This window comes from Balaenoptera musculus, chromosome 6 (assembly GCF_009873245.2).
Source record: "Balaenoptera musculus isolate JJ_BM4_2016_0621 chromosome 6, mBalMus1.pri.v3, whole genome shotgun sequence".
NCBI classification, from domain to species: Eukaryota; Metazoa; Chordata; class Mammalia; order Artiodactyla; family Balaenopteridae; genus Balaenoptera; species Balaenoptera musculus.
This window is the reverse complement of record NC_045790.1, coordinates 69,552,569-69,571,927: the sequence shown is the minus strand read 5'-3', so window position 1 is coordinate 69,571,927 and position 19,359 is coordinate 69,552,569. Positions and strand designations below refer to the sequence as shown.

Sequence of the window (19,359 nt, the reverse complement as noted above, 5' to 3'; positions counted from 1 at the left end):
CCATATTTTGTCTGTGTGGATGTATACAAAGTATTCCTGTAACATTCTCAGCTCTTTGAACACCTTTTCCAATAAATGTTACTTTTCATTTCTAATACTGATAAAGGATTAATTTATTTTTTATTAAGACTAAAAATAGTCAGGAATTCATTGGGCAGGCCAAGAACCTCCAGTCCACTGCAGATCAGGATGCTTAACAATTTCTAGGTGCTTCCTTCACAGATTTAAAGTAATAGAAAATACAATTCCACGTTCATTGTTGCTTTTTCTCCTTTGGAAATAATATATTTGAAAATAATTGGAAAAGAATAAAGTGATATGCCGTTTTTTAAAATTAAACTCCTTGGGCTTCCCTGGTGGCGCAGTGGTTGGGAGTCTGCCTGCCAATGCAGGGGGCACGGGTTCGAGCCCTGGTCTGGGAGGATCCCGCGTGCCGCGGAGCGACTGGGCCCGTGAGCCACAATTACTGAGCCTGCGCATCTGGAGCCTGTGCTCCGCAACGGGAGAGGCCGCGATGGTGAGAGGCCCGCGCACCGCGATGAAGAGTGGTCCCCACTTGCCGCAACTAGAGAAAGCCCTCGCGCACAGAAATGAAGACTCAACACAGGCATAAATAAATAAATAAAAGAACGTGAATTTCTTTAAAAAAAAAAAAATTAAACTCCTTATTTTGAGATAATTGTAGATTTCAGTTGCCATTGTGAGAATATAGAAAGATCCCATGTACTCTTTATCCAGTTTGCATCATTGGTAACATCTTACAAAACTATAATATATCACAGCAAGTATGTTAATATTGATACAGTCAAGACACAGAACATTTCATCACCACGTGAATCTCTCATGTTTCCCTTTAATAGCCAAATCTATTATCCTTCCTACACCATCCCATCCTCAACCCTTGGCTTTCTCTTAACCACTAATCTCTTCTTTATTTCTGTAATTTTGTCATTTCAAGAATGTTACGTAAGTGGATTCATACTTCATGCAGTCTTTTGGGATTAGCTTTTTTTCACTCAGCGTAATTCTCTATAGATTCATCGAGGTTGTTGCATGTAAGGATAGTTTGTTCCTGTTTATTGATGAGTAGTATTTCATAGCATGGGTGCACCATAGTTTGTTTAACCATTCACCCTTTGAAGAACTTTGGGTTGTTTCCAGTTTGGGGCTACTTTTAATAATGCTGTTATAAACATCAGTATACAGGTTTTTTGTGTGAACGTAAGTCTTCATTTCTCTGGGATAAGTGCCCAGGAGTATAATCCTAGGTCATATGGTAGATGCAACTTTTTAAGAAATTGCCAAACTGTTTTCCAGAGTGGCTGAACGATTTCACATTCCCCTTAGCAATGTATGAATGATCCTAATTTCTTTGCATCCTTGCTAACATTTGTTGTGACTATTTTTTATTTTAGCCATTCTGATAGGTGTGATAGCTCACTGAGGTTTAAATTTGCATTTCCTTAGTGGCTAGTGATATTGAACATCTTTAATGAGCTTATTTGCCATCTGATAACTTCCTTGATGAAATGTCTCTTCATTTCTTTTGCTCATGTTCTAATTGGATTGTGTGCTATTTACTGTTGAGTTTCGAGAGCCCCTTATACATTCTTGATACTGATATTTTTTTGGATGTGTGGTTCACAAATATTTTCTCCCAGGCTGTAGCTTGTCTTTTCATCTTCTTTACCAGGGTCTTTCTCAGAACAGAAGTTTTTAATTTTAAGGAAGTCCAATTTATCCATTTTTCTTTTTATGGGTAGTATTTTTGGTGTCAACTCTATGAACTACTCTTTGTTTACTCCTAAATCCAAAAAAACTTTTTTCTGTGTAATTTTTTTATTCTTTCTGAAAGCTTTATAGTCTATGTTTTACATTTAAGTCTATGATCCATTTTAGGTTAATTTTTATACAAGGTGTGAGATTTAAGTCAAGGTTGTTTGTTCGTTTGTTTTTACCTATATGTTCAATTGCTTCAGCATCATTTGTTGAAAAGGTGTTTTTCTTCCATTCCATTACTTTTGCAACTGTGAAAGTTCAGTTGTGCATATTTGTGTGTGTATCAATTTCTGGGTTCTCTACTCTTCAATTGATCTATGTGTCTATTTCTCTACCTATACTCTCTTTTTTAATTTATTTACTTTTATTGAAGTATAGTTGATTTACAATGTTGTGTTAGCTTCAGGTGTACAGCAAAGTGATTCACATATATATATATACTCTTTTTCAGATTCTTTTCCCTTATAGGTTATTACAAAATATTGAGTATACTCTTTTGATTTTGGTAGCTGTATGATAAGTCTTGAAATCGGAAAGACTGAGTGCTCTCACTTTATTCTTCTTTTTCCAAATTGTTTTATCTAAGCTAATTCCTTTGCTTTTCCATATAAATTTTAGAATAACCTTGTCCATATATACTAAAAAATCTTGCTGGAATTTTGAGAGGAGTTGTGTTAAAATTGTGTATATATCAATTTGGGGAGAATTAATGTTTTTATTGTGTTAAATCTTCCAGTTATTGAATATAGTAGATCTCTCCATTTATTTATATCTCCCTTTATTTCTTTCATTAGCATTTTGTAATTTCTGGTAACAAGTCCTATATGTGTTTTACTGGATTTATACCTAAGTATTTTTTGAGTGATTGTAAATGGTATTTCTGATTTCAGTATGCACATGTTCATTGCTAGTATATACAAGTATATTTGATTTTTGTATATTTTCTTGCATCCTGTGACATCACTGAACTCAGGTACTCTAGAAGATTTTTGGATATTCCTTGGGAATTTATATGTAGACAATCATGTCATCTACAAATAGGGACAATTTTATTCCTTTGTTTCTAATCTATATGCCTTTTATTTCCTTTTCTTGCCTTTTTCACTTGCTAGAAATCCAGCACTATGTTGAATAAGAGTAGTAAAAGTGGGCATCTTGCTTTGCTCTCTATCTTAGGGGAAAAGCATTCAGTATCATATCATTGAGTATGATGTTAACTGTAAGATTTTTCATAACTGCCTTTGATCAGGTTCAGAATGCCTTTCTATTTTTAATCTGCTGAGGGGGAAAGGAGGTTGGATTTTTGTCAAATGCTTTTTCTGCATCAATTGAGATGATTATGTGATATCCTTCATTTTCCTTCATTCTATTAATATGATGTATTATATTGATTGATTTTTGAATACTGAACCAGCCTTGCATCTCTAGAATGAACCTCACTTGGTGATGGTGTACAATTCTTTGTAGGTATTGCTGAACACTATTTGCTAATATTTTTTAGGAATATTTGCTGTAGTTGATATTGGTCTGTGGTTTAAGGGATATTGGTCTGCAGTTTTGATTGTTTTTATTGATAATAAAAAGACATTTAGTGATTGCTCACTGTGTGCCAAGTACCTTATAGTTAATATAAAACGTAAGTATATTTACATGAAATATAATAAATATAAATATTTTATTTATATATTAGATTTATATTTATAACTATAATACAAAATAAATATTTAGTTGTAACCTATTACTTTGATTTATTTCATTCATTTCTTGTGGTATAGATATTTGGACCAGTGCAGCAAATCATGAAGTTTAAATCTTTAGATGATGTAATCAAGAGAGCAAACAATACTTTCTATGGCTTATCAGCAGGAATTTTTACCAAAGACATTGATAAAGCCATCACAGTCTCCTCTGCTCTGCAGGCCGGGACAGTGTGGTAAGTCAAACCTATGTAATATCACCTTTTCAATGTTAACCACATTAACAGGCTACTTTGAATTTTTTCTGACTTTGATTTTTTGTTTGGAATCACATGGCCTGCTGCTTGAAAATAAAACAAACAAACAAACAAAAATCCTGCTGTATTGGAAGAACTTTAGAAGAGCATAGAAGATAGATAGATAGATAGATATAGCATATATATATATATATATATATATATATACACACATATCTATATCTATCTATATATATATATATACACACACACACATATATATATTTAACTCTATCCAGCCTTTTGAAATTACTTGCCCAAAATATTCTATTGATGTTTGGCTAATACAATAAGTATTATTATTATAAATAATTTCTAGGCACTTGGCACTATGCTACACACAAGGGAGACAGAAGTTCTGTTTAATCAAGATAATCAGATAGTAAGACAGCATTTATTCAGTGCCCTTATGTATACAAGCATTTAGTTCTTACATCAGCTTTTTACTCTGGGATTATTAGAGATGTCTGAAGGTCTTAAATTGTAAGAACATATTGCCTTTTGAGGAGCATGTCTGTTTTATATTTGACCCGGTTTATATCTCTGATGTTTACACTTTAATTTAGAGTATATAAGTGCCAAGGCTATGCCTCTCAAACTGTCACATCCCCTGCCCAGCCCCCCCGTCTCTGGACCGCCTTGTTAGTAATTTTTTTTTGTTTGTTTGTTTTGTTTTTTGTTTTGTTTTGTTTTGTTTGTTTTGTTTTTAAACATCTTTATTGAAGTATAATTGCCTTACAATAGTGTGTTAGCTTCTGCTTTATAACAAAGTGAATCAGTTATACATATACAATATGTTCCCATTTCTCTTCCCTCTTGCATCTCCCTCCCTCCCACCCTCCCCATCCCACCCCTCTGGGTGGTCACAAAGCACCGAGCTGATCTCCCTGTGCTATGCGGCTGCTTCCCACTAGCTATCTATTTTACATTTGGTAGTGTATATATGTCCATGACACTCTCTTACCCTGTCACATCTCACCCCACCCCCTCCCCATATCCTCAAGTCCATTCTCTAGTAGGTCTGTGTCTTTATTCCCGTCTTGCCACTAGGTTCTTCATGGCCTTTTTTTTTTTTTTTTCCTTAGATTCCGTATATATGTGTTAGCATACTGTATTTGTTTTTCTCTTTCTGACTTACTTCACTCTGTATGACAGACTCTAACTCCATCCACCTCATTACAAATACCTCCATTTCATTTCTTTTTATGGCTGAGTAATATTCCATTGTATATATGTGCCACATCTTCTTAGTAATTTTTGATCCATCAGACCTCACTTTGTCCCCTCAGTCCCAGCAACAGCCCAAGATTATTTTCTTCCCGATAATGTCACAACCAAATCCACTGGACATTGAAAAGTATTTATCCTTGAGAGACAGCCAAGAAATCCTTGCCCCTCTTGATAGCTCTAGAATCATTTTTCTTAAGCAAAGGGACATTCATGATTTAGTCAGTATGCACTCTACGCTAAGCACCACGTGGCAGTCTTCACATTCATTATCTCATGTTACCTTACTACAACTGTTAATTGGTGTGGCAAATTTATTGACGGAAAAACAGAAGCTTAGTGAGGCTGCATAATTGATCGAGATCATGCAATAAATGACAGCTGAGATTCAGACCTATTTCAGACTCTAAAGCAGTGATTCTCAACCCTGGCTGTACAGTAGAGTTGTCTGGGGAGCTTTAAAAATATCTACACTGATTTGGGTAGAGGCGGGTGTACATCAAACCCACCAATTATATCAGTTTCTGTGACTGAGTCTGGATGTAGGTCTTTTAATTTTTTAAAATTCTATTTATTCATGTTTTTATAATTATATGTTCATAAAAGCATTTTGAAACATTTTTTAAAATATGGCAAGGGATAAGCAAATTAATAATGAAATCGAACTCCTGTCAAGGCCTCTGTTTAAGCAATTTTTTAATTAATTAATGAAAAAAGTGAACTAAGTAATATGAGACATATTACAATTATAAAAGACAATTAATTCTAGCCTGTTAAGTACACAATCCACAAGAGAACTACAAAGCTTACTGAGTATAGGCAGTAAAGAACACCCATCCAACAAATTCGTCTCTCACAGACCATATCCTTCCTCTTATGGTACGTTGGGTATTCTATCTTTTATAAGTCAAGCTATAACTTCTCAGGGACATGATGTACTGCCAAAATGGCTATCCACACATGGAGTTGGACCATTTTTTTAAAATTCCTAGGCAGTATATATACATATACTTATACTCCTGCATTCTAATTTATGGTGCTACTTTTGTTCAAAAATGACTATGTAATATTAAAATTAATGGAGTTGTTAAAGAACTCTCTGAATTTCAAAAATTCCAAATTTAGGAGTTATTTCATAGGTTAAGTATGACCTATAACGTACTTATTTTCTTTTCAGGGTTAACTGCTATAGTGTGGTATCTGCCCAGTGCCCCTTTGGTGGATTCAAGATGTCTGGAAATGGTCGAGAACTGTAAGAATAACTTTCATTAAGATAAACACTTATCTTGATAAAAATGGTTCTCACTCTCAAGGAATTAATCCTTAGTTACTGCTCAGATTAAAACCTGCCTCTGTTCTTTCCTGGAGATTAATACTGTCAAACAGCTTTTTAAATGCTGGATTTACCCCCAAAAGTGCAAAAAGGTGATGGCAGAGGGAAATACAATTTATTAAACTCTTACAATTCACAAGGGATCATACTAAGCACTTTACATTGGTTACTGAAATATTGCCTACTTTTAGAATTGTTTGCTGTATACATGAATGTAATATATTTGGGAAACATTTCCAGAAAGGAGGTGGAAACTACAAATTGGTGATTGTAAGAAGTGTGCAAATATAAAAACAGTTTAGCTATTTGAATATGCCTCTTACATAAGTAAATTAGGTGTCTTTATATCAAAAAACTTTTCAGTGTAGGAGTAATAATTCTCATTTGTTGTAATATTTTTGATGTAGACTCTAAAATAACCTGAATGAGTTATTTTTGGTACTAAAATCTAAACTGAAAGAAAAATTTAACTAAGGAAAACATGTTTTATAGTTATGACTAGATTGAGGACATATCTATTATACAAATGCATTTATGAGCCTTCAGTTGCTTTTCAAACCAGGAAATACTGACTTTTTAAAAACGTGCACATACATATTTACACACAGAAAGTAGTGGCAATGTGTTTGGTCAATTTTGTTCAAGCACTTTTAACCATTTTATTTCTTACAATTTTCTCATATTTATCAATAAATTTAAAAAATCATCAGGAAAAGACACATTATATTCAAACCTTATGGAATCAAACATAGTAAAGCTACTCATTTTGTAAACAGCAAGTAAAAAAAGTGAGTCTCAGCTTCTAAAGGTCATGAGTGCCTTAAAGAGCCAGGTACTTGTCATTTAAATAAATCAGCAAAATCACAATGAAACAACTACCACTGGGGAGTCAGTGAAAAGAGGGCATGTTAAAATGATCCATCCTCCTTCTCAATATACTTTCATTAAGTAGTTACTATGTATATGAGGTCCTAGGAGCCCCAGAAACACGGTACCACATCCCACCTTCCATATAATCGTGGTGGCAGGAGGAACATGTAAAAATATAGAGAGAGCAAAATAACCAACACACCCTATGAAATAAATAGTAACAGACTGGGAGTCCGTGCCTCGTGAAGGTAGAGAAGCAGTTAAAATGCAGAGCGCAGTATCGGAGGATGGAAAATCTGGGCACCACCAGACTATAACATTCATGTCACCTCGCTAACTCTCACTGTTTCCATCTGTCAGACAAGCTCAGCATTTGTGGTGGGGATAGGAGTGGGAGAAGAAAGTAAAAGGTCTATGAGCTCCTTTCCATGCTTGAGGTTCTGTGGTTCTAACCCCGGTGAAAATGCAATGGGTAAAAACTTAAAGACCGTTGATAGAACAAGAGAAGACCTAACAGAAAAGGTAGGACTTGATCTAGGGCATGTAACAAGTGTAGGATGTTAGGAAGCAGAGAAGAGGGCATTCTTGAAGGAATGTTCCATGTGGCATGTTGAGGGGTTAGTGAATTTGCCTGAAAGGGGGGGATTTATGGGGGTGAGAAGTGTGATTTCAGAGTTAAATAGGATACAGATTAAGAGGTCTTGAATTCAAGAAAATCGGCTTACATATATTAGTGGAGCAGGGAAAGCGATGGATAGCTTTAGAATGTTGCTGGAGAGGTGGAGTGGGCAAAAGATCAATTTGTCAAAGGTGCAGACGGCATAGTAAACATAACTGGAGACTAACCAGCTGCCTGTGAACTCTGACTCCACCACTTGCTAGCCACACAGTCTAGTTCAAGTTGCCTAACTTCTGAGCGTCTGTTTTCTCCTATTTAAAAGGGAAATGTTAACATTCCTCTTAACATGGTTGTGAGAGTTAGGAAACATACTACGCCTTCATTCCCTAGCACCGTATCTGTCACAAAGCGGGGACTCAACAAATGGTTTCATCCTTCCCTAGCTCCTTGTCTTTATAATATCCATTATTGGGGAGTCCCTTGGCAGCACTAATTACTTTGTACAAAGAGCTATAACAAAAGTTAGATTATTTTGAAGATCAGATTACTGCTGGCCCAGCTATCTAATACACTTCCCTAGGAATGTCAAAGATCAAATAATCAGAAGGGATGAAATAATTAAAGTAGATGAAACATATCAATTTTGCTAAATACAATTTAGTCAAGCTTTATGTTCGAGACATATGGTAAGCAAATAAGAGGGGGATGAAAACAAGAATCAACCATCAGTAATTTCTTAAAAATCTGGACTGTGGGTATAGATAATTTGCTTCTTTGAAATACAAAGGAAAAAGTTATACTGTAATTTTTACTTCAAAACTTCCAGCTGAGGATGCCAGTGTTGATGTCTATCTGAAACCAAATTTGGCAAATTTAATAAATAAGTCATTTGCTGCAAGATGTTTAAAGAGAATGACTGAAGCAATAACCTCAAATGACTCCCAAGAGTTCAATTACAGTTTATCTTCAAAGATAGAAAGGTAGAATTGATCGGTTGGGAAGAGTTCTCAAAGAGCTAAAAATAGTAGTATGCACAGCCCAGTGTGGTGGTGGTGCTGAGTGCCCGAACCAGGATTTGCACCTCAGGTCACGGTGCTGGCCCTGCAATGAGTTAAATGGTAGAAATCCCTCTCTCCGTGTCATTGCACTAATTTTTACTTAGACTAACGTAGGTCACTTGAGACTTTACTAGTATGCCGTTTCAAACTTAATTGGCTCTCAACACCTCACAAGATATTTCTTTCTTCCTGTCCCCTTCAGAAATGGGGAGAAATAAAGTGGTGTAAACTGGTGGGCTAACGTGAGTAGTTTTTGCTTGATTATATTTGCCAAACCAGTTCGGCAAACATTTCCTGTGCCTACTTAATTAGTGCCAGGCTCATTTCTGGATACAGGGTGAAAAGCAGGCGTAACTTGTTACTAGCATCTTATTACTCCAGTGTGGACCCTGGATGAGAAGCATGGGTATCACGTAAAAGTATGTTGGAAACGCAGAGTCTCAGGCCTATCCCCAGACCTGCTGAAATAGAATCAGCATTTGCATCAGGTCCCAGGTGACTGGTACATTGACAGTTTTAGAAGCACAGAACCAATAACTCATAGGCTAGTGATATAAAGAGAAATATAAGGATGTTTTTGTGTTATATCATAGACATAGGAATTTGTATACATCGGAACAGTAAGAAGCAGGGCTTATTTCAGCTTGAGTAAGACAATTATCACACTTTGTACTCTCCTGAGAGTTTCAAGTGTCCATGTAACCCAAAATACAATGGAAAGCCTATTGGCAAAAATCATGGGTTAATATATCTAACTTTGTGAGATAAAATACTTACTAAAATATTATCCTTTAATGGGTTTCAGACAACTGAGGCTAAACCCTTTAATTACTTTGAAGAACATGCTCATTGAAGCTTTTAGAAGGTATTTTCAGAAGCTTAATGGCCCAAGAAAATAATCAGTGTAAGAGGATTAGGTTACCCGGGAGAAAAAGATGTCTTCTACATACCTGTCTACCTCACCAAAGGAGAGGGGTAGAAAAAGATCAAGATCTTTTTCCTCTGTAAGCCTACATGCGCATGAGTGTTATGATTTTAAGAGTACTCTTATGTACATGTAATTTAATCCTTTCATCAAAACCATATAGAGAATAATTTAGCCTAATCTAATTTTAAGAGATAATTTTTAGTTATCTCTTTAATGAAGGGTAAATCACAGTCAGTTTCCAAAACTGGTAGGAGGTCTCAATAAACCTGATAACAAGATACCAGGATTTTAATTGATCGACTCAAGTTAATTCCTGATCAATTGGGTTGGATTTAAGAGTTATATAAGCAAATGACAGGGGTTGCATAAATAGAAAAATCCAACAACCACAAAAAGCCCAAAAGCCCTGAATTTTAGGCCAATGAACCCTCTCCCCCTCTTAAACAAAACAAAACAAAACAACCCCACCCCCAAATAAAAAGTTGTAACAGTTAAGGTCAGATTTTTGTTTTTTTGGTTTTGGGGGGTTTTTGTTTTTGTTTTTGCCAAGAATCAAGAACAAAAGATGTTATCAAAACTACAGCTAGAAAATATTTTGTTTTAAGCCATATTAGGGCCAGTTAGAGTGAAAATAGAAGCCTGGTCATTTTTAGCCCCTTCCTCATTTCTGGACCAACTGGACATGGTAAATACACTAAACTGAGCTATACTTGAATTTATAGTAGTTCTATACTACTCAAGTGATTATAAATTACTACTTTTCCTCTGGTAATATAGCCATCTTATTTATTTGAACCTAAGCTAGATATGATAAAATTCTTGTTGGGCCGATTTGTGTGTGTGTGTGTGTGTGTGTGTGTGTGTGTGTGTGTGTGTGTTGAGTCCTTTTATAGTCAAGCAGAAAAAATGTCAAAAATGAACAATTTCTTTGAAAGTCTACTGAGGGTACATGATCATTTAAAAATGCAAAAAAATTATTTTAAAAATTTTCCCACAAGGGGATTTATATAAGACCAGATATCTTATGGTTGGCTAGCTACTATTTGAAATGCTTCTGTACACAGAAAATATTTTCCATTGTCCCTAGCCAGATCAGCAGGAACAAACTTCGACTATCATTGACCATAGTATATTTGTACTGCTCTGCTAAATTCTGTTCATTTTTTCCCCTCTCTCTAGTGGAGAATATGGTCTCCATGAATACACAGAGGTCAAGACGGTCACAATCAAAATTTCTCAGAAGAACTCATAAACTACAAGAGTGCAGAGACGACTCCTCAATGGCTAAGCACCTCCTTCAGTGGCTAATATATCATAGTGGGTTTTAAATGCAAAATTGTTCTCTCTTTCATTTTTTAAACATGAGCTAATCATATTAGCATTAATACTACACATAGAAAACTTGATATGTAGCTTATTCTGAAGGAATCATCTGCCTTCTGATATGTGACACCCAAGTCCTACCCATAATGAAAATGATGGATTTGGATGCAAGATCTCTCTAGCTCTGTAACAGTCATGTGCTTTTCTTTGTACCTACTTGTCTAGGACAAACATTTTATGAAAGAGGACCAGTTATCATTTAGCTTCTTTCCCTTGACCACCCCTTGAAGTACTTACCATACCTGTTAACTGCAGACTAGATGTGCTCTGTTCCCCGTAGTTGTGAAGCCCTTGGAGTTTGTTGAAATGTTTCCTAGAATGTCATGTCTGCTTGTCAAATGAAGTAATGCCTGAAATACTTAGATGTAATCTAAACATAAAGCTTAATAAAAACAACCTTGCATGATTCTTGTTCAGTGTGAATTTTTTAAGTAGAGTCTTGGTTATGGTGATTTACTCTCCCTGTCACTCAAAAGCAGTGTTAAATTGAGCATAAAGATATATTTAAAAATAAAAGTCTAATCTACTTATTCTCAAATAGGTAAAGAAACAAATTTTATTTTCTGGAGGAATTCTTGCAATCAATAGCAAACATTTGAGATAGATGGCTTCAGTCCTTCAGCAAGCATTTATTGAGTTCCTACAAAGTTCTGGGCACTATGGTAGGTGTTGTAGAAAATAGGTGAATAGTGGATGGTCCATTATCCAAAATGCTTTAATATGTGGAGAACAAAGACACTGTCTGAAAAAAAAATGATGGCGCATATGACGGAAATGAGAATTCGAAGAACCATAAGATTATAGTAATATGCCAAAGGGTAGTGATACCAGTAACTGACGGACTTGGGAATGGCCTCATGAAGGAAATTTGACTGGATATGAACCTTAATGATGAGCAGATTTGCAGTGAATAAAGAGGAAAGAAGTCCTACAAAATATTCCCTCTGGACATGTTCCATCAAAAAAAATTCTATATAATATTTTCCCCTGTTGGAGTTGCAGATTGCACACTGGCATAGTCTAAGTTCTGAGAAGTCCTACAAACTGTTTAGTTTTGTTTAATAGTTTTTTTCCCCAAAATTTATTTAACCAGAGGCCTTGCCTTCCCCTCACCCTCATTTAATACTAGTTAACATTAAGAAACCCACATTGGAAGATGCTGTTCTATGCAACGAGGTAGCACTGAGTGTTCTGAGCAGAGATCTGGGGATCAAAGGGAAGCAGCTGGGAAAATGTCATCTGTAAAACTAACTGGACCATATTTACATATTTGTGCCCTAGACAAAGAGCCTCTTCTTGTTGCGCTCCCATGTGGGAAGTGACTTAAGCCCAAGTGTAATGTTTTTTATATATTACTATACATATTCTAAAACTGTTAGTTCAGCAGCTGAAAACTTAAGCCTAGTAATCTTTAGGATAACATTTTTTTTCAGATTCAGATTTTATATAAATGATTAAGTTTGTCATTTTACATTAACAGATTCGTTAGTGACACTGTTACTAGGACATTCTAATAGCTGTCATAGTCAAGTGCAACAATGTGTGAACGAATGAAATTTATTAGCTTCTTAGACCTGAAATAATTTCACCCCCAATTGCAAGAGTTTCTCTAACTTGTATGGGCCTATAAAATTTGCCATCTGGACTATCTTCTGCAATTTGGGACATAATGACCATTTTGAAAACAGGAAGAATTAAAGTCTAGGGAGAACTGAAAGATGTTAGGACACTGAGAAGGGAAAAAAGCCAAATACAGAGAAAGGTTGTGTTTTCCAAAAACCAGACAGTGTCTACATTATGAAAAGATGTGTTTAAAACCATGCATAAATAAATAGGTAGACAAGTTAATATTGTAATGGCAACCCACCAGAACATTTTAAAATGTAGAACAAAGAGGGATGAACACAGAACAAGACAAAAGCCAGAAGCAAGTTTAAATATTTGAAAATTAAATCTCCCTGGTATAAATAAGACATTACAGGATTAAACAACAAAAAAAATCTGTTTAATATTGGCTCATCCTGACCCTCTAGACATTATCTGTGTTCCTTCTCCTCCGCTTTCTAAAGCCATACTGGCAATAATTCTTAAAACCTTGAAAAGTTAAAGGGTATCTTATTAGCCCATGACTACAGAAAGTACAATAAGGAATTTTATCATAAAGAATTCAGTTCTGCAGTTGTAAATGTGATCTCATTGTCCTCAAACCACCTGGCAGAAGTATTTTCCTCTCTAGGAACACCAAAGTTGGAGGTAACTGTTTAGGCAGAGGCAATAATATCAGAGGTCAGATATGGATTCTCAAATGTCTAGCATCTTTTTTTTTTTTCATTTTTTAGGATACATGTTTCTGGGTTTATTTTGAAATAACCAATGAGAAATAGGGAGAAAATATTTTTCTTAAATTCTTGTGGCCAACTAAAAATAGAGTTAACTCAAAGTAGGAAATTTTAGTCATTTCTTCACATAATTCAGGAGGGAATAATGGACCCCAAAGACACCTTTCCCTGGGCAATGCATGTAATTTTTTGAGTATCTAATTTCACTTGGACTTTTAGAAGTGTGCAAGTACCATCAACGAAACTCTTATCTTTTGGTGACTTTTGCAGGGTATATCAAACAACTAGGTTACATTTTCACATGAAGCATAAGTTCCCAATTAGACTTTCATTTGCTGATTCACCTTGGGTTCTTTTTTAATGCTCTCTGGAAATGGATTTGAGGCTTCCCTTTTTTATACTGAGAGAATATATAGGAAGGAGAATTAGAGAAGATAGCTAAATTCCCTGGATACCAAAATTCAGTGACTACCAGGAGGGCATGCAAGCTCACTCTTGTAACATGCTGGGACTGTGGTAGCCTGGAAGATATCATCCTGAGTCAAGATACAAATGAGAGGGAAATAGCTCAGTTATCCCTTTGACATTCTGTAGGGGAGAAGAGATGGCATCTCTCTCCAAAGGCAAGGCCACAAAATTACCAGGAGTGATTGAGATTGCTCTAGACCATGTCTTTAAATCAGTCTTTAGATTCTGGGTGGTGGTTTTATTCCAGGGGAGAAGAGTCACATCCATTAACATCTATAAACACTTAGGATAATTCCAAAATCCCTAGAAAGTCAACTTTATTGCCTAGTAGAATATCTATGGCAAAGGTATTGCAATGTTTTTTTGCACATTTACTTTAATGTCATGTGTCAACTAGTTTCACGAGCATTTAGTTTAGTTTTGTTTTGTTTAGTTTAGTTGTGTTTTAATGGACATCTGAGTTTTATAGAAAAGTTCATAGGAGGCTGACATGGCACTATCCTGAAATGATTTCACTAGAGTTTCAGGATTTTAGATTTTTTTATTTTTTGTCAAGTCACTTAAAGATTCATCAGGCCTTGAAAAATATATTTTACAAATTTGATTAGGCTGCCAACTATTTTTTTTAACTTTTTATTTTAAAATAATTTCAAACTTTTAGAGGAGCTGGTATAGCAACACAAAGAACTCTCATATATCTTTTATTCACTAATTTAAAAAAATTTTTTTTACAGTAGGTCCTTATTGGTTATCTATTTTAAATACAGCCATGTGTACGTGTCAATCCCAAACTCTCAATGTATCCCTCCCCCCAACCCTTCCCCCCTGGTAACCATAAGTTTGTTCTCTAAGTCTGTGAGTCTGTTTCTGTTTTGTAAATAAGTTCATTTGTATTTTTTTTTTTTTTAGATTCCACATATAAGTGATATTATATGATATTTGTCTTTCTCTGTCTGACTTGCTTCACTCAGTATGATAATCTCCAGGTCCATCCACATTGCTAAAAATGGCATTATTTCATTCTTTTTAATGGCTGAGTAATAATTTTTAATAATTTTAATAATTTTTAATATTTTCCCACATTGACTTTTTCATTCTAATTCTCTATATAGATTCATTTTTTTCTTGAGACAAACTTTTAAGAATAACTCTTAGCCATCATGTCCCTTTACCACAAAATATTTCAGTATCTTTTTCTAGAAATAATGTAATTCTTTCACAAAGCCACAATATAATTATCTAATTCAGGAAATTTAACATTGACAAGATACTAGTATCTAATATACAGTCCACATATAATTTTCTCTAACTGTCCCACTAATGTCCTTTATGGCGTTTTCCCCCCATGATCCAAAACTTAATTCAGAATCATGCATTGCACTTACTTACCATAGCTTCCTTTTGTTTTGCTATTCCTTGACAATGGCTTTATACCTCATACACACACCTAATATTCAGTCAGGTTGTGTTGTTGGCCTGGACAGAATCCTAAAGGACACACAAAACTCAAAGTTAATGAGTTAACAAGAATCAGAGAAAAGCAGGTTGAATAGTGTTAAAGAATAAATACTTCAAGATTTGATTATTAATTACCATCCTCCATGATAAACTGACAAGGATATTTATAAACTGGAAAGTATACCTTCTTTCTTGGACAATTCTGAAGAAAAGCTATATGTTCCCTTGAGGATATTAGTGACTGTCCCTTGCCTGTACTATTGCAATATTGCCCTTTTTCATTTTATTTCCTAGCTTACTTATTTGAATATTTTTTCTTAATAACAGATTGCCTACATTCTGATGACATCTGGGGAGGTACTTCAATTTGAACTAGTTACAAATCCCTAACCACATAGAAGCATATTAAATGATTTTCCTTTCAAAGTACAATGGGGATACAAAGATCTTGACCTTTGGAGTCAAAAAGATTCTAAATTCTGGTTCCATTGCTCACTAGTGGTATTATCCTAGGTCAATTGCTAAACCTTTCTCATTTAGCAATCATTCAAGAGATAGTGGTGGCTATTGATATTTGGGAAGAAATATAATGTTCTACATAATCACATGGCCCTTGGACCCCAGCAATCTGGTTTCAAATCCCTGTTCTGCACTCACTGGCCTTAAGATTTGGGACAAGATACCCAACCTCTCTAAACTGCAGTTTCTTTATCTGTAAGAAGGATCAATAACAGAACTTACCTAATTGCTTTATTCTATTAAATGAAATAATGTTTGTAAAATGTTTGCAGGGTTCCTAGGATGTAACAAGTGCCGAACACATTACTAATCTACTGATAGCTTAGATTAATAATAACGATGTCAACAAAAATAATAGTGTCTTTAGACAGCAAAAAAAGTATCTTTCTCTTGATCTTGACTTTGTATTTTCCCTACGCTCTTTTTCTCAGTCTTCCAGTGACCTAGCTGCTAAATTAATCTCAGTTAGGACCCCATAATTGTGATTTGCCAATCCCTTTCATCATTAAAAAAAAAAAAAATCATTCCGGGACTTCCCAGGCGGCGCAGTGGTTAAGATTCTGTGCTCCCAATGCAGGGGGCCTGAGTTTGATCCCTGGTCAAGGAACTAGATCCCACATACATGCCACAGCTAAGAGTTCGCATGCCACAACCAAGGAACCGGTGAGCTGCAACTAAGGAGTCCGCCTGCTGCAACTAAGACCCAGCGCATCCAAATTAAAAAAAAAAAATCATTCCCTTCATATAAAGGTTAAAATTTACCATCAAAGTCAGAAGAGGATGGAGAAGAATGTGAACAAAAACTTGGCTCTAAAGCTGAGGTTGGAAATTTGAATATATTTAATTTCAAAGTGGAGTTAGTTCTAATTAAATGAACTCAACTGCCTTTCATCCCTGAGTTGCCAGTCATCATGATTAATCTTTAAGCTAATAGTCAGGGACAGTGGGACTAAGCAAAGACAAACAGAAGAGACTGGTTTCAGACTGACACACAGGAGCCCACAATGACACTGGTTACCCAGTGATTGATTCAGAGACTCAGCCCCTATGAATTCAATGAGAAGGATTAGTGGACTTAAAAGCACATGACTTAGCATTTGTGTTCAATGTTCAGTCATCGCAAATTCATGTAACCACAGAATGTCAGAGCTAGAAAAGAACCTAGTGTTCTTCTAGCCCAATAACTTCATTTCACAGAGGCATGGAAAAATCGAGACACTTGAAAGGTCGCTAAATTACCATTGGCAGAGTCTGGCTAATGCCCTCTGTATTCTAACTCCTAGTTCTGTGCTACTGCCTGGGTCCCATGTGGCACTGTAGATGTTTAATTGATACTTGATTAAAGATGTAGCATCCGTCATTTTATTTTATTTTTTATATTTTATTCCTTGTGTCTAAAAAATGAAGCTATATAACACCCATTGTTACATTTTGTTTGCATGTATTTTATTTATTGGAATTTATTCCTTTTGTCTATAAAAGGAAAAACTCCAAATGATAGCTTTTTAATAAGTCTTCAAATAATGCAAGTTAGTTTCAATCACTTACACAGCAAAGTGCCTTGATTTAGTTACAAAAACAAAAATTTGGCACATTTATTGATTTAACAGTTATTTGACATCTATTGTGTACAAAATAACTAAGGACTGCAAAAGAAATAATGGGTATTAAGTACTTGTTCTGTGACAAAACAATTCCAGTGACTCAAGAGGTTATTTGCTTCATATAAAAGTGAAAGATACTACTCACTCAATGCTTACATCTGATAGAGGAAATGAGAAATATACACAAAATCATGGAAATAAAAGAATGTACAAAATATACTAAGATTGATAGCAAAAAATCTGCAGTTGTTTAGAGGGAGGAAAATGGTCTCTCCCTGGAGTGACTTTTGTGGAATAGACAGCATCTGACCCAGCCTGAAAGAGAGGAGGACCTGAACAAGTGCAGATGAAGCAGGAAAGTGAAGTCCTGCTTGGTTGGGAGATAAAGCTAGACAGGCAGTTTGGGGCAAGATCATGGAAACCTTGAATTCCAACTTAAGTCATAAAAATGTAACAAAGAGAAACCTTAAAATGAATGGTAAATTCATTGAGATTTTTTCAATTAAACTTTTAATTTTTAAATAATTGTAGATTCACATGTAGTTGTAAGAAATAGTAGAAAGAGATCACATGTACTTTTCCCCAATGGCAACATCTTGCACAATTCTAATACAATATCACAACCAGAACACTGATGCCATTACAGCCAAGATAAGGAACATTTTCGTCATCTTGTGGATCCCTTATGTTGTTTTTTATTGTCACACCCATGTCTCTCCCACCTTCACCTCTCCCTTAACCCCTAGCAATCTGTCTTCCATTTCTATAATTTGTCATTTCAAGAATCATACAGTATGCAATCTTTGGGGATTGGCTTTTTTTTTTCAGCCAGCATAACTATTCGGAGATTCATCCAAGTTATTGTGTGTATTGAATGATAATCGTGTAAAATATATGATTGAATTTTACCACTTCTAATGGGAATTATCTTGGCAAGTTTTAAGATACATGTCTCTACAAAGAGAGAGAGTGGCATGGACATATATACACTACCAAACGTAAAATAGCTAGTGGGAAGCAACCGCATAGCACAGGGAGATCAGCTCTGTGCTTTGTGACCACCTAGAGGGGTGGGATAGGGAGGGTGGGAGGGAGGGAGATGCAACAGGGAAGAGATATGGGAACATATGTATATGTGTAACTGATTCACTTTGTTATAAAGCAGAAACTAACACACCATTGTAAAGCAATTATACTTCAATGAAGATGTTAAAAAAAAAAAAAGAAATTATACAGAAAGTTAATTATCTTTTTTTAGAGAAAGAGATAAAGAGAGCTTATGTTCCAAGTAGTGAACTAAAGATGTAAGATCTATTAATTTATTTAATTCTCATAAAATAGTCTTTGATAAACATGATCAGCAAATGAGGGTTTAATGCATTTAGTAATGTATCTCAGGTCACAGAGCTAGCAGGATGCTCAGATTTAAACCAAGGCAGTGAGTTCTTAGGTCTTAGGGATGTCTCTCCATTAGTATAATCATCAATACTGGGGAAAGGGCAGGCAAGGGTCCTTGACTTGTGCTCCGAGAAACGCATTTCATCTCAGTACAGCTGACCAAAAACTATGTTTCTTACATTAAATAAAATTAACTATAATGTTTTGTCAAAAAAAAAAAAAAAAAAAAGAAACATGTCTCTAAAGGGGGGGTTATTTTTTTTCTGTAATAACTCCTGAGTACAGTTGAAGTGTCTTATTGTGCCCCATTCAAGTGTGAATATAGAATGACAATGAAAAGGCAGGAGAACAGGAGGAGGATCTGTTGGCAGAAACATAGAATA

General features: G+C 35.2%; 1 protein-coding gene across 1 annotated transcript in view; it reads left to right on the top strand.

Moving 5' to 3' along the window:
- The window catches only part of ALDH1A1 (aldehyde dehydrogenase 1 family member A1), a 55,258-nt gene extending 43,659 nt beyond the window's left edge, over nt 1-11,599 (top strand). The window contains exons 11-13 of the mRNA XM_036856601.1: nt 3,555-3,712; nt 6,177-6,251; nt 10,987-11,599. Coding sequence (XP_036712496.1) covers nt 3,555-3,712; nt 6,177-6,251; nt 10,987-11,059 — 306 coding nt within the window. The 3' untranslated portion in view covers nt 11,060-11,599. The remainder of the gene's footprint in view (nt 1-3,554; nt 3,713-6,176; nt 6,252-10,986) is intronic.
- The last annotated feature ends 7,760 nt before the right edge of the window (nt 11,600-19,359 follow it).